The 16,845-nt window shown below is 38.1% G+C and overlaps 1 protein-coding gene across 6 annotated transcripts in view; it reads right to left on the bottom strand.

Moving 5' to 3' along the window:
* Positions 1-2,096: 2,096 nt before the first annotated feature.
* The window catches only part of akap11 (A kinase (PRKA) anchor protein 11), a 41,686-nt gene continuing 26,937 nt past the window's right edge, over positions 2,097-16,845 (bottom strand). For 4 of the 6 annotated variants that reach the window (XM_042068986.1, XM_042068995.1, XM_042069003.1 and 1 more), the window contains exons 7-12: positions 8,391-12,489; positions 8,033-8,188; positions 7,145-7,231; positions 6,209-6,255; positions 5,390-5,571; positions 2,097-4,758 (exon numbers count right to left, since the gene is read on the bottom strand). In XM_042068986.1, the coding sequence (XP_041924920.1) occupies positions 4,606-4,758; positions 5,390-5,571; positions 6,209-6,255; positions 7,145-7,231; positions 8,033-8,188; positions 8,391-12,489 (4,724 nt within the window). In that variant the 3' untranslated portion in view covers positions 2,097-4,605. The remainder of the gene's footprint in view (positions 4,759-5,389; positions 5,572-6,208; positions 6,256-7,144; positions 7,232-8,032; positions 8,189-8,390; positions 12,490-16,845) is intronic. The other 2 variants (XM_042069013.1, XM_042069033.1) reach the window with 2 other exon arrangements.

Raw genomic sequence — 16,845 nt, 5'->3', positions numbered from 1 at the left:
ATGTGGTTTATTAGACTCTCACGTTATCAACTGGTTTGATCTCTGTTTCGTAGCCTACATAAATTAGTAGGCCTACTAAATGCACCAGCACCATCTACAGGAGACTCCATTCATAATGGCGTTGGCTGTAATTGAAAAATCAAAGCAACATTGAATCATCAATTCTTGCTGCCATCTCCTGTCTTGCATGGGCTGCAGCATTAAAAAGACGATTAAAAACTCCTGGCTGCTCTGACATGGTGCTAATTAGTGCTAATTACAAGTTAACAGTTAGGTGCTATATGATTTGATGATTTGAACAACAACACGCTCTGCTCCCGCCTAAAGTGGGATGCGGACCTAATTTGCATAGCAATACAGATATCTCTAATGTAATTTCGCCTAGTCAAAACTCTAATTCAAAATATCTATAATTACATTTTGACTAGGCAGAATAAAAGTTATAGATATCTCCAATTTCAGATATCTCTAATCAAAACTCATTCAAGATATCTATAACTTGATAATAGATATCTACAATCAAATTATGACTATCCCTAACTCCAGTTTGAGATATCTACGTCATTTTGACTAGTCATAATTCCAGTTACAGATATCTACAATGTCATTTCGCCTAGTCAAAACTTAATTCAAGGTATCTGAAAAGGTACATGTAGATATCTTGAATTGATGTGAATTAAAGATATCTTCAACTGGAGTTATGACTAGTCAGAATCAAATTGTATATATATCTCTAACTGGAATTACAGATATCTACAGTTCAATTGTAGATATCCGTAATTCACATAGTGGATATCTGCAACTGAATTTTAGATATCCGTAATGATAAACCCCATAGAAATGAATGGCAAATGTGGCGTCATTTGTCCTAGGAAGAATGTCTTTGTGGATATCTGAAATGACAATTATGGATAGGAAGAATTCAATTGTGGATATATAAAATGTTCGTTTTGACTAGGCAAAACTGAATTACAGATATCTGCAATACATATCCAGTCTAGCGGGTAAATGTTAAACTGGCTTGCCATACTAATCTTCACACAGATATTACATGTATCACATCACACGAAAGAGCTCTTTCTCAGCTTTTAAACAATGTTAAAAAAGCAAGTTGTTGTGGTAAACGGTTCGCGAGAAAAGTAACTTTAATTTAGTCAAGAATTTACCCAATTCTCTCCATATATTTGGGATAATCAAAAACTGTCTTAAGACTTATGTTTACCTTGTTTCATTCATTTTTTCCTCGCAGAGTCATTGTTTGTATATGCTAATAGTCATTGTTGTTATTCTGTTAATTATGTTTATATTGGTAGGCTACTGTATATATATATATTTTATTTTAGAGCCATATGACTTTACTAAAAACTGTTTTTTTTATGTTAATGTAATGTTTATTGATGTCATTCTAAATGGCTTTGGACATAAGTGTTAAGAACCTGAACATAAACATATATTTTTCTACATTTTGCGCTGTTGGTGTTGAGGAGACAGATGAATTAGCACAGTGGGGTCCAGGGCCCCCTGTGAATCCACAACTCATAACCAAGGGGTCCTAAAAATACTTTGCTTCAAATGATAAAGTTATGTTTTATCATTTTAAATTCATATCTACAGATGATGACCACCAATTAAACACACAAATTGTGTCTATTTGCTTCCATAACATTTAACTTGCTAACTAACTAGCTGATGAACATGGAAAAATGTTGGAGTCAGTCCATGTTGTCAAAGTGTTGCAAAATCCAAAGTTGACAAACAACCAAGTTATACACCTGCCAGACAATATGGGATAGTGAACCTGGCCACAGCTTCAGGGAATACAAATGGAATATGCCTCATTGTTACAAGCAAGATTGTAAATCATGTCTGATGTGTAGACAAGCATGTTAAACCCTACTTTATGCAGTATATACTGTAGCAAAACACTGGAGACAAATAAAGCTTTATTTTTACCCACATTTTTAACAATTACAAATGTAGTAGTGCTACTGTATAACTTCATGAAGTATCTTCACTTTGAGCTCAAAGTTTCTGCACAACTCCACTAACGGACATCTCAGCTAAAGACCATGAAAAAGGAGCAATGATTAATAGGATACATTGAATAATTTATATTTATTTGTCAAGATTATACAAATACACAGGAAAAATAGAAGTCAGTGAATACGTATTTGCCTGGTATATTAGGATGAGAGCAACACCACAAATAACAAAGTATTTACTTTTTATATTGTTAAGCTGCATCTAGCATAGACATTCTGCTTTTAAATAACACAACATTGCAGTAAAAACTCAGTGAAGGATAGGAATGTACACAAAGCAAAGTATTAAAGCAATATATTATAGGCTGAACACCTGGCCTTATTTATACACATGCGTATAGGGACAAGCACTCATTCAGTATCACCTCATGGGGGAGGCAGTCGTATGGGTTTGCAAGAAAGATCTCTTGCTCCATACACAGTTTGCTCACCATACTGTGGAACTACACATATCTTCTCTTTCATAAGATAATTTCATACAGGTATTCATTTTTAGATTTCAATAATTTCTGAAGGCTCCCAGATTTTGCAGCATATAGATCAACAAAAACACAAATAACAGAAACATTGACACTTATTGGTCATGCTGTACTGAAACAGATGAGACCAACAATGACAAGTGGATGTCCCTGTAACAGCAGTTAAGAGTGATGGCTCACTAGAGACCCTAATGCCATGCAGGTGGGGGTGCAAGAGTGAGCACAGCTAAATGGAAGCCACTACAGAACACCACTCGAATTATGGCACAAAGCAAAGCTGCATCACTTGAAGAAGGCAGCAAAGTCAGTATATAGGCAAAAATGATTTGCCAAAAATTATATACACATCTTAGATTTGAAATGTGGCAGTTGCTTGTGTGGGTTTGCTAACATATTTCAAATGGTGTAAAGGTTGCATGTTTATGTGAGTGTCATCTTTTTATAGCCCAGACTAACTTTTGAATATATTGTTATACAATACTGACCTTAACATAAAACATACATTTTTTTTAAAAGTACACTGTACAATTAGGTGATTTAGTATGGACCAGTAGAAAACTGTAAACAGGATGGGATATACTGTACTGAGAAGATTTGAGAGGGAGGGAGGTGATTACTTGTGATACACATACGTACCACAGTGCATCTGGAAGTACATTTCCACAATTGAAGCAATATAGAGGTGCCATTCATAATTATGAGTGTTTTTTTTTATTAAATCATTGGCATATGGTGTGCGTTTGTTTTTTCTACTCAAAGCCATTCATAATTATGTCATAGTTTTCATCTTCATGTGCAGAACAAAGTATTGCAATACATGGACATTAAAAACAAATATATCTATCGAAAGCAAAGTGCATAAGAAATAATAAAAAGCACACACTTCCCTTATAGGAGGTCATATGCAGTGGTGCTAGAAAATTTGTGAACCCCATAGATTTTTGAAAATCTGAGCATATCACCTAAAAAGTTACCAGATATTATAAAAATTAAAAACCTTATAAAATGACAAAGAAAATCTGTTAGAATGCCTATTTACAATAATAATTAGTAAATAATTATTAATTTGTTGCGCAAATAATAAATAAACCAACTTATGCAAGAGTGACTTTAGAGTGAAGAAAAGTCAGCCGTTATGAAGCACAACCATTTACCATTTATCGGAAGGGGCAGTAATTGGAAGGAGGGGTTCACAAACTTTTTAACACCACTGTACCTTCCAATGGGATTCTAAACAGGGGCTTATAAAATGTATTAAGCAAACAAACATATTTTTCATGTAATACTGACAGAAAAGAAGACTTAACATCTCTATCTTCCCATGGGGTTATACCTAATACATTATATGCTTCTGTGCGTTGTACTGTGCGTCAATCAATCCAATCAATGCTAAAATCAAATAATCCCAATGGGAACAAATTAATACATGCCATTATCCTACAGTATGGTGTCATTGGAACTGGAAACAAACACATGTGATCCTCTGTAGGGTATTTCAGGGTTGTGAAAGGCACAAAAACATGTTCTCAATACAATAATAGAATAATTGTGAGTGTGGTGATTTTTTTAAACTCTTTATTCTGTTTTACCAGACAACACCTTTCATGAGGAGAAAAAAGGAGTTTGTTTACATAGTTCCTTACTAAATGGAAACATCACCATGGAGAAAAGGTATGGCTGTGACTTCATTTTGCCCCAAGCTGTGGGGTTTCCTTGACAGAAAACACCACTTGGTGTTCATTGACAGGATATGGCTGTTTGACAACATGAACAAAAGTATATTAATGTGACATGGAATCTATTAGCGAACGCAAAAGAATGGAAAAAATACTTTCAGTCCATGGTGAAACTCAAACTCACACACTGAGCAATTTTAATAGCCATTTCTATGACACACCCTGGTGGTTAGGGGGGTGTAACGCTCAAGAGAAGGCTTCCTACAGGGGGCCAGTAGTTTCAGCAAGCATGCTGTATATCACAGCAAAACACTGGAATTCTGCATGGTAACTCCTCAGGCTGGAGTTCACTAAGGCTGACTCACAGCTCTGCACAAACATACGAGGCAAGGCATGTGTGGGTGAAAGTTAGACATGCTCTAGAAGCCACTGGAAGAGAGACTTGTAACCATGCATTCTGTTGTCTTCAAGCTGTGATTCCTCATAATACCTCAACAGGGCTTGGAGCAGCTCACCGATTCGCCACTGCCTCTCCCTCACCTTCTGCATGACCTCTGGAAGCTAAAGAAGGGAAAGATGTGTTACACAAACACCATGGAAACTACACATATTTTTGTAATCTAAGAGCTCTTGATCTTCATTCATTGCATTGGTCCATGAGGCAAAACCTGAAGAGCAGGGCTGGACTGGGACCAAAAACACACAAGTCACAGAAACAAATGCAATGCTATTTGAATCTCTTATATTAAGATCAAAAAATCTATTTGGTATTGTTTTTAGTATAAAGAGACTTACCTATCGCTCTCTCGTAAGATAATTGAAACCATGACTACTCTGAATAAAAATGACAGGTAGGTTCTGGTAGGTAGAAGCCAGTTTTGGTTACACTGTGTGCAAGCAGTTATGAGGACCTAGAATTTAGTTGCAAGAGGCTATAAATGAAACTGATTTAATTTCAACATCCATGTAGTTTCTATCCTCATCAACTCCTAAAATACATGAATTAAAACACGGTAATTTCATCCTACTCTGCGTGTTCAGTTGGTGAATTGTTTATGAGTTTGGAGTGATCTACTTTAAATTTTGTATATTTTATTGATTATGTTTGCACATGTTTGAGTGAATATGATAACAGGTGTCGTCTATATGTGAAATATCTATGCAAAACAAACAAACAACAAAATATAGTGACCTGTTGGAGCTCCCTGCTGTTCTGATGGCCCAGCTGGAGAACAGGCTGCTCAGCAATGGAGGCTGCAATCCACTGGAGCAAGGTCCTCAGCTGGGGGTCAAGGCCAGGCTCCCTTAGTTCTGTGTTGATCACTAACAGTGCCCGCTCTCCCTGTGCATGGACCCTTTCTGCACGTGATGTGCCTGCCATGCACAACAAATCTTTTCAAACACTTTACATCACATTATATTTGCTATAAAGTCAGGGGTTGTTCTTTAAGATCATTGAGCCATCCAGCACTGCATGTTTTCCATCTGTTCTGTATATCTCACTAATGTCACTAATGGCATTCTTGAATATTAAATCTAATTTGGTTAATCAGGGGATATAAAATTACTTTAATAAATCCTTGAGATTGGACTCAACCAAAATAAAAACTTAAAATCATGGGACACATGGTGTAAGCATGCAGACATGTTAAATCACAATTCAACTCTCATCAGCAAGCCCACAAGATGGCTGTGTTTCCCACGCTCCTGGGCTGACTAGGCAAGACACAAAACTTAGACTAAAGTCATCTGCAGACACTTTCAGATCTACTCTGACAGTCTCAAGAGAGAGAGATGGGAAAATCAAGTGTGGTTTTACAAGTGGATGGTAAATTCCCCTCTGAGAAGCCCCAAAGAACTGTATAGCTGCACCAAAGATACATTGGGGAAATGTGTGACTGTGTATAACGCACGTGTGTGTGTGTGTGTGTGTGTGTGTGTGTGTGTGTAAGAGGTCGGTGGGTGCGTGGGGTGGGGTGGGTACCCCTGTAGCAGATGGTGCTTTCATTACCATTTGTTTCCTCCTTGGACTCCAATTCTTTCTCTTCAGTGTAATCACTGCAAAGTAAAATATCAAACAAGAACAGAAAGTCACAGTACAATGGCAGATTAAATAATTAGAATTAGAAAAAGAGTAAGTGAGAGCAACTAAAAACACACAGGCAGGATAGCTACTCAAACGAGATTCGAGATCCAATTCTCATTATATCCCACATCATAGCTCAGCTCTTAATATAGTTTTTGAAATATAATAAGACAAAGAAGAAGGAGAAGAAGAAAAATTCTACGTAATGCTAGACAAATATATTTATTGGATTGCAATGTAGGTTTTCCATAATTTCTCTATAAGACAGCCCGATGAAGCACTGTTGTCTCTTGCAGATGTAGCTGGTGTTTTTCTCCATATTTTGAATCAACAAAAAGAGTAAACAACAAATCTCCCTTGGTTCTAAATCTAGACCATTGTTGACATAGCCCAAGACAACAGTTGCAATTATATTTCATGCTCTGGAAAAAGCATACTGTGCACCCATAAAGATATTATATTCATGTTGAATGACATTACTTCCACTCTGTTGCTACTGTAATGACTCATTCTCTCCCTGTGTTATATATATCACTATTTCATATATATATATATATATATACACACATATATATATATATATATATATATATATATATATATATATATATATATATAAATATAATCACTATTTCAACATGCAGGGCATTATCTAAAGCCAAATCTGATTTCAATAAATGATTTTAGTGTGGTAACTTTGTGAATGGTAGACAACAAAGACATTTTCCCTGTCATAGTTTCTTTCTTCTGAGAGAGAAAGGAAAATGCAAGACACATTTAAGCACTGGCAGTATCTAATTTCTGTAGTCGTATAGTCACTGCTGAAAGCCCACAAATAAGTTATGTTTGGCTCAGACCAACCTGTCAGACGGGGAAAAGGACAAATGCTCTTCATAAACCTCTCCCTCTAAACCCAGGCTGCTCCAGCTACTGCTGTTCCCATTACTACTGGGGGAGAGAGGAGAAGCATTCCTTAATACGCTGCACTATTCCACTCGACAGATCAAAATGGCAGTTGGAGATCACTTTTCCATACTGTGCTACAGCAGTATAGTTTTTCACTCTACAATATGCATATCATTAATACTGAAGAATGAGAATGTTTAGTTTGAATTCACTGTGATGACATCTTGAACTGAATGTCTTGTGTTAACACAAAACACCATGCATCAATGCTAATTAACTATTGATGACTAATACAGTATTTTAAGCGCTTCACAATTGTTATGATTTTCAAAATATAAGTGCTTGTTCCTGCGTCCAAAAATTGAACTCCTAGAGAAAAACAAAAATCAAAACAAGATATCCTATTTGCTCCTACACACAATTGAGCTCAATTTCACATGTACAATTTAGACCATTGTCTTGTATTTCTTAACTTCAACTCATAAGAAATAGCCAAGTCCAATTTAAGTTCATCTTACGTTCTTAAAAAAGCTATTTTTTTGTTCCTTCAGGGGTTTTGGAGAAACAGGTCAGGATCCAGAAAGACAACGTTGTAACTCACAAGCAAAATAGGACATTTGTACTCAAACTAATTTTGTTAAACAAACTTGCCACATCTAGCTTAAAAATATTCAAATCTATTTCTATAGTTCTCACTTTAGTAAGTATTGATGACTGCGAAAAATGCAGTAGTATATCAAGCAGATCTACTAACAGTTTGACACAATACTTTCCTAGAGGTTATGACTGAAGTTATGACACTGTAAAAAAATAAAGTGTGGAAACATTGTGGAGGTCCTTTACCTGTCACTCAAATGGAAGAAACTGCTGCTCTCATCTGGATGGTCATCCTCAAAACTCAAGTTAGACCAACTGCCAAGACTGTCATCTCCAACACTCAAGCTCAGCTGCTGGCTTATAGTGGATTCTATTGTATTGATACCTTCTTTCCCTGACATGCTGCAACATAAACATTGTTATTTTTATATACATTTTAACCAAAACATTTTATGAGAAAACAAACAATGTCTATGACAAAGGAAACACAATGTGTATTTGGGTTTAGAATTCAAAACTCAACACAAGCTTGACAACTCCAAATAAATCAACATGCTGTACTGAGCATCAGACATGTACAGGGCAAGTCATCAAGTGGTTTTACCTCAAATTGATGGTTTGGCAGACATTGGACAATGCTGACGTCATAATCTCTGTGGTGAGGCTTTCCGCAAAGCTTGCTCCATCATGACCAATCCCACTGTCTGCATTCAGGCTAGCACTGCTCAGTTCTTTCTTTGCTTTCGCAATTGCTGTTGACACCATTTCTTCTGCAAACATTGCCCTCTTATCCAAATGAATATGAATCTTGGGAATTTCATGTCCACTTGCTGCATCAGGACACTGTCCCCCCCTTTTCTGCAAACCATGATAGTGATGTCGAACAGACTTGCCATAACACAAACAATCACTAACTTGACAGTAGTGGCACACTTGAAACGTTGATGTGGCCCTGGCCTTAGCATCCCATCGTCTTTTGGAACATGGGAGTTTTTCAAGAGTTTTCCCTCCTGCTGCCTTTTGGGCGACAGTTCCCAAGGTCATTTCCAAAGTGTCATCTACTATTTTTTGGGCATAGTGCTCAATCACTTGCATTATGCCACTGTTGTAAGAGCCATCATTTAAGTTCCCAGTGCTATGATACTGTCGCATTTTTTCTGCGTTAGGCAATATAGAACAAGAAAACGTGCTTTTCATGAAATTCTCTGCCATGTCCTCAAGCTTAGTTTTTTTATACAGACAGGAATCAGTCAGTGATTTTGGCAAACGCACTGAGGACACTCTAAGCTTCCTTGTAACGTCACAGGTAATACTGTATGCCAAGGACTCAGCAAAATGTACATATTCCATATACTCATTCTTATTGTCTTGCCCTTCATGACATAAAGGCTGTGCAGCACCACTAAGGGAACATGCTTTACCAACAACGCCTCTAGCGGGGATTGTTTGAGAAGCTGACATTCTACAAACATTGTGGCTGCTACTGCAGTGCAAATGCCTTAAGGAATAAAGTCTTGAGGGAGACTTAGGCTTTAATTTGTGAGCTGCATGAGTAAGTCCAGCCTTTATCGATCTATATGCCAGCTGACTGGCATAATGATCCAAGATAAGTTCTCTGCTTCCACCTTCTTTCTTCAAAACTTTAATTAGGTACCCTGCATACTCGTCTGAGGCACTCTCACAGCTTGGGTACTCAGTTGTCATCCCACTGGTACTACTGCTAGGGGCATTGAGAACTGATGGTAGACAGTCACTGAACCACTGATCACCTAGATCACTCAACTTTACAGTTTTGCAATCAGATTCATGACTCTGTGATAATCTTGATGTGTCCCTTTGAATACCTTTGTGGTGACTATGGTTTGTAATCATCATTTTCTTCACATCACTCATAACCTCTCCAGCAATTTCACCAGCATACATCCATAAAACGTTTAGGGTCTGCTCTGAAAACTTTGCACTATGTGAGACAACATCTTTTCTTTCAGTGTCCCTGTTATATAGCACATCAAGGCCCATCGAATCCATTTCAGTTGCCATAGAGACTATGTGGTATGCTAATCGTCCTGCATAGAGGAGAGCTCCATTCTCCATCATTTTGTCGTCAAAACTGACATCATGTTCTGTTTCAGCTCTGTTAACTATACCTGAATTATATCCTTCCTCCAGAACATCTTCCTCCATCTCATTGTGGCATGCCCCCTCAGACAAAGATCTCGTAGACATGAAGTCTGCCATATGAAAGTCAGAACTTGCTTTTTTCTGACCAGATGGTGAGTAATGTGACGTTGAAGGGGGTGTTAAAGGGGAATATTCCTTGGTGAATTTGCCTTTGAACCTCTTTGAAAAGTGCTTACTTTTTCTTTCATTGTAATTTTCTAAAGGTTGCTGTGGATAAGAGGGTGCTCCTGTGTCTGCACCACATTTCTGGTCAGGAGCATGGGTTATTTCCTCTACACTGACCTTTTCGCCTCCAGTGGATATCTCGAAGGTTGGTACATCCAGAGTGTCCTTAGTCAAAACACCATCAATTTCTGAGGCTTCCTGACTGACTGGGGAATGATGCTTCGTCAAGAGATCAGATGTTTCTTTACTTTCAGTCTTTGAGACAGACAGAGTCAAAAGGTTGCATTCAGAACTCTGGATAGATGCATCATGCAACTTTGAATTTAAAGTCTGATTCTCTCCTTGACCTGATGACAGGTGACTTCCCATTGATTTACTCAGAAAGTCAGCACAGTCTTCTACCTTTTTCTTGACTTTAGGGGATGTCATTAGGTCAAATGCTTCACTCACTATCTTGTCCACCATGGTACCAGACAAATTACTGAAAGAGGCTCTTCCTGAAATACTGTCATCTAGTGGAACTGCCATAGACTCTCTTTGAAAGCCAGCATTGCTATCAGCAGTCTCCTCTAGACTCTGTAAATGAGAAATAGCTTTTCCAGCCACAGGGACCGAGACACAGCTAGCCATACCAGACACACAAAAAAGAGCTTTCTGCATCATGCAATCATCCTGCACTGGATCATATGGTTGAAGGCTGCCTCTTAGTGCAGGATTACAACTGGCTGTATAACAGGCTGTTTTGGACTTAATTTCAGAACTGACATGACAAATGTTGTCTACAGACACACTGATGGCTGCTTGGGTTGTAAATGCCATGTCAGCTTGTGACAATTCTATAAATGCCTCCTGAAGAACAGATTCCGATAGATCTGTGGCATATGAAGAAACAACTTCCTCTTCGTGTTCAAAAGAGTAAACTTTTGGAGTCAGTGGTGAAGAGGCGTGTGAAAACTGACAAACCTCCATGATACCTTCAAAGACTAACTCTTCAGCCAAATCTGCAGCAAATTTTGTAACAGTGTTGCTAAAAATTTGACTTTTCAAAGACAAGAATTCTCCAAGTGCCCCAGAAACCGCCTCTCCAACAAGGAAGCTAGCCAATCCATTTATGGCACGTTCTTTTAACACATATGCACGACGCATACCTATCTCATGAAAGGCCATTTGAAACACTGAAGAGGTCAGCCTGGCAGCTAAATGGCAAAGGGTAGTAGTACAGGATGACACTCCTTTCTGGATATCTCTGAAGGCACTACCAAGACTAATTTCAACTAGATCTGTGGCAAATCTCTGAATTCCATCTTTGAGAGACTGATATTTCTTCTGTGACTGGGAAACTGTTACTGTTTCTTGAATGTCAGCCAACTTCATGAGATGTCCACTGATGCTTTTAAATTCTTTGTGACAAACACAACTCAGGTTCTTATTCATGTTGATATCAACAGGGGATGAGTAGCCACAAACAGATCCAAGAATTTCCTTGGACAGGCTACTTGCAAAATCAGAATAGGTCTTATACAAGGAACAGAGATCATGAGGTTTGCGTAACTCTGAAATGTCTCCATCTAATTTCCAGAAATACTCTAGGGTACCCCCTTCTCCCAGAGGGCTGAAAGCAGATGAACAGATTGGACTGAACAGTGATCCACTCTCGTCACAGGATTTCCTTACTAGTCGGGGAGAATCTGAAACATCTGAGTGAACACCATATGGAGAACCTGGCCTCAGTGGAGTTGGTTTCCTAATATTGTCTGGGAGAACGGAATGGTCAAATTTATGAGGATTCATAGTTGAATGACCCCTGGAGACATATTTAGAGTCAGTTTCTTCAGATAACGTCTTTGTCTGTGATTGGCCAGAGGTGTTTTGACCTTTTGGCACCTTGATGGATGATTGGAGTATTAGGTCCAAGTCCTCAAATTGATCAAAACTATCAAAAAATTCACTGACCTCCGAGTCAGAGTCCTCTACACCATCCTTGAGGACAGGGATATTGGGTATTTCAAGTTTTGCCTTAAGACTCCTCTGATAGTCCACTTCATCTAAGAAAATTATGGGACTGGGGCTAGAGCAGTCTGACTCATCTGACTCTGTCAGGGAGTGAGAGATGTCTTGGTCTTTAGGGGGAATGTCTGACAAAGGCAAACTATACGGACTCTCAATTCTTGAAAAACACGTAGAAGTGGAACCCAACTGGACAGAGATAGGTCCCTCAGTGGTGTACTTCTGCTTTCTTGAGCTCTTCTTGGAAGAAGTGCCTACAATGATGTGAGAGCCAGCCATGTCTTTGCAGTATCTGGAGACTGTCTGGGAGGCAACATCACGCTGATTTCCCTGATTGTAGGAAGCCGAGACTAGGGAAAAGAGCACAAAAATATGGAGATTTATAGATCTATTACATTGAAAATGTTTTATGAATAAATTTGCCATATTTTACTGTTTGGTGTGTGGGTCAATGACATGACATGCAGATTTCTGTGTCCGAGTCCATTACTTTGGTTTAAAATAACTTTAAATGATTCATAACAAACATTATTTTATTCAAAATGTCAGGTGGTGCAACCGTCTGAGCAAATTAACACTGTGAAAAGTTTTAAATATAGAATTTAAAAGGTAAGGAAATTAAAAATAAATATAGTGGCATAATTGTATTATATGTATTAGTTTACTAGGTAATTGTTTGGAAAATTGAAAAAAAAAAAACTTTTATCTGGAAATTTGCATATCTGAAATGTCAGGGCGGTGTAACTGCATTCATAGAACGTTTATTTTGAATTGAAGAGGGAAAAGAGTATATATAAAACAGGATATTGTCTCATCAAGAGGACCCCAAGTGACCTTTACTGATGAGTGAAAAGTTCGTAAATCTCTCTCAAATATTGATAATAGTTGGTGATCATAGTTGGACTTGTCTGGTGGTACAACCAATGTAAAACTGAGAACAAGTTATTAATATAAAACTCTTTTGTTTTGTAAAACTAAATGGATGAACTTGCTAACAAAGTCTATGAAGATGCTTGTATAATTTTAAATTAGTAGCAAAAGTCAGGTGGGGCAACCACATAGTCAGGTGGTGCAACCAGGTAAAATACTAATTTTAACCAAGAAATAGTAGATTCCAGTGAAAACGGGGGGAAGTTTGCTAACAGAGTTACCCAGTTGTGGGCTTGTCGTTACTTGTTGATGGTTAATAATCATATGGTCATATTTTTGTAACAAGTCAAATTCAGTCAGTGTTCACTTTTGCCGTTTCGGCAAGCTAACGTTTAACCTGACTCCGCCAGATGGATTGCTTCGCATTTGCTCGGCATATCCATCTGGGAACTTTCCGTTGGAGAATTTTTGGGAAGGGGCTAAAATACTGGTTATATGGTTAATAACCATATGGTCATATTTTTGTAACAAGTCAACTTCAGTCAGTGTTCACTTTTGCTGTTTCGGCCAGCTAATGTTTAACCTGACTCCGCCAGATGGATTGCTTCGCATTCGCTCGACATATCCATCTGGGAACTTTCCGTTGGAGAACTTTTGAGAAGAGGCGAAATACTGGTTAGCTGATTAGATAAACCATCTGTCTATCACCACCTACGTTGGTGATAGACGGGCCAAATCAACCAATCAGGTCAACGAAGTGTATGATGTACTAACAGAGTGTCAACCAAAATACAACCACAAGCTAGGCTACCCTTAACCTAAACCTGGCTCAAAACCATTTTCTCCATCGCAAGAAGCCAGACTGATCTACGTGTGGAAAAATGGAGCTCGCAAGATCAGGATGGTCTCACAAGGCTAGCTAATGTTAGCCGCTTGTAAAAAAACAGACTGCAAGCATGCTAAAAAAACATAGGCAGACAAGCTTGCCGAAAATATGAAATCATAAAGCTTATTCTAAAACTATATGTTTAGACTATATTTATATTTGTATATGAAGCAGTTTGTATGAATTACCCAAAATTCCCAGTTAATTCCCGTAAATTCCCATTATTTCTCATAATTTCCTTTAATTCCATGAAAGTATCCAACTTGGAATATTTCCAAAATTCCCCAGCTTAACTTCCCATGGAAAGTTTCCGGAAGTTTACCGGAAATTTTCCACCCCTTTGCAACCCTACCCTTACAGAAACTAAATGTTTGCGGCAGATTTGCGGCAAACTTGTGGGTGATTTGTGGGAAACAATAGCCTGGGTGCCATTCCGAACTTAGTCCCACTCAGAACATTTGAGGTCGGGAAGTTCGGTCTGGCATTGCTCCATTGTGGAGCAAGTATGCTCGCCCTAGATCAGGCGGACCAATCAAATAATCAAATCGGGCTTTACGATGATGGACAGGTTAGCAACAGCGCCTGGTCCATCACGTCATCTGAGCACGCTTAGATTAGGCTTATGTTTGAAACAAAAACACTGTGTCTAGAAGGATACATGGCTTTTAAGACCCCATATGGAAAATGCATATTATTTAATGAGGTTTTATTAGTGAAAACGATTATTTCTGAAAACTTTGGCCAAAGTTGAGATGTGGGAAAACTCGTGGTTTCACTTTCATCAAGGGAAAACAGCGCTGTTGCATTGTGACATGTTTCCTCGTTTGTTTGAAATCTCTGATTGACCACCTGTTCGAGAGATTTGCGACAGCCTTTCCCAGCTGTTTAACATGTTTGTAGCATATCAGTGTTCAACAGAATTATTTTTAGGGGATATAGGCTATCCGTTTTTTCCTAATAGCCTACCCTACTACTATCTCTTAGATTTCGCTAATGAGTGTTGTAGGCTAGGAGTTATTGACGACACTAACTTTTTTACAAAAGACCAGAAAACAATGTTAAGGCATTTGTGGAGAAGAAGGATGGTTCGTGTGTTTTCTTCCTACACCTCACGGTAAGCTATTTCGTTGCTCTGATTGGTTAGGTCTATCCAATTGAGTGCAGAGGCATTCCCCCCTGTATCGGTTGAAACACGGCCCATAATTATGTACCAATGGAGCAGTATCAGACTCATATTCTGACTAGAATTGAGTATGACTACGTCAGGCTAGGGAAACAAATGAGTTCACTAGAAATTATTGCCAGAAGTTTGCCAGTGTTGGCTGCTATAGGCAAACTTCCAGTAAAGTTCTGGCAACAATAAGAAGTTTGCCACATAGCTGTCTGCCAATGATTTGCCACCACACTTCTAGTGAACCTCTGGTAACAAATTTGCCAGTAGTGGCAATTGCCAGTGAACTGCCACCAGCTGTTTCCCAGTAATGGCAAACTTAAGTGAACTTCTGGTAACAAATTTGCCAGTAGTGGCAAACATGAACCAGTTTACCATAGATAGCATTTCTGGCAGTAATGGTATTATTCATACTTTTGTTTATTTCCCATATTATCTTATTGACGTGATTCTAATTAAACTAGGGGTCTCCAACCTGTTTCCCTTCAAGAGCTACCTTGACAAAATGAACATGGCAAAGAGCTACTAATGTTTTATAGGCTATTAGTAGTGGCATGTATTAAATTGTGGCATGTAAACAAAGAATAAAGAATGTATTCACATAGCTGATCTCCATCCAAAACAGCTGAATAAGTTTTGTATGCATTTTAACGCTCCTTTCAATTCTTTTACCTTCTGTCTTTGCAGATTGTGAATTTGATTTGATAGGAATTTTATCAGGTTTACCAAGTGACTTATCAAATTCGCAAACATTTTCCTTGAACCTTATTTTGAGAGCTAGCCCTACTCAGAAACAGGTGGGAAGCTACTGGTAGCTTGCAAGCTACCTGTTGGAAACCCCAGTTCTAAACTATGGCGATCCTTATTATTTTATTTAATCTATTATTATTTCAGTTTTTGGGCTGGTTTACAATTACGCCTACATGTCCCTATTCCAATTCTTTCCCAAATGCTTCTCAAGATTGTTTTTTGTTCAAGATAAAACAACAAATAAAAAATGAAAACGAGTTACAATTGAGCCCACACACGCAGTGCAAAGGAGGGGAAGATGCCACTGCCTGCTGTCCTCAATCTGGTAAGTTAACAAGTGTCAAGCATGCTCTGTATGTTTGAGCATGTTGAAATGGCTGATGTAACTTCTCATCAGTCAGTGACATTATTATCATTGCTTATCATTGCTAATTTGTAGTTACAAAATATGTGTCTGAATAAGAAGTTATTAAAACTAAGAAAGTTTGTTTTTAATCGATGGAAAATAGACTACATTTTCTGTCTTCACTCCATGCATGAGCTGTAGTTAGCAGTGATTAGCAAACTATGCTAGCTATCTCAAAGTAAAAAGGGAGTCCAGGTACAGTAGTTAATGGTTGTTGTTAGTTGACTTAATGTTAACTCAATGAGCTGTTTGTGGGTTGTGTAAAACGTTATGGCAAATGTGAAAGACATAATCTAGGTGATATCTTTTAGTGCTGTTTGTGAGCAAGGAAAACTTTGTTTTAACGAGTTCTATGAATATATTTTTAATTCCAGGGGCAATTTTTGTGCAGTCAAAAACGGCCGCTAAACCAACTGAACATCTTTTCACCTGTTACCACTTGTTGCTCCCCTTCACTTGATGGGAAAGCATGTAAAATACAGATGAATTGCTTACTGTATGTTAATACATCTTATATTCTTTGTCTCTTAGGTTTGTGGTGTTTGCTGGTCACAAAAGGAGATGCTTTGGTAGTGTAAGTATTGCCTCATTAGCTGTGAAAAGAGAACACAGCTATTTACCAA

Source organism: Alosa sapidissima, chromosome 2, assembly GCF_018492685.1.
Source record: "Alosa sapidissima isolate fAloSap1 chromosome 2, fAloSap1.pri, whole genome shotgun sequence".
Lineage (NCBI taxonomy): Eukaryota > Metazoa > Chordata > Actinopteri > Clupeiformes > Clupeidae > Alosa > Alosa sapidissima.
Note: the sequence above shows the minus strand (reverse complement) of the source record. Positions and strands in the feature narration are given on the sequence as shown.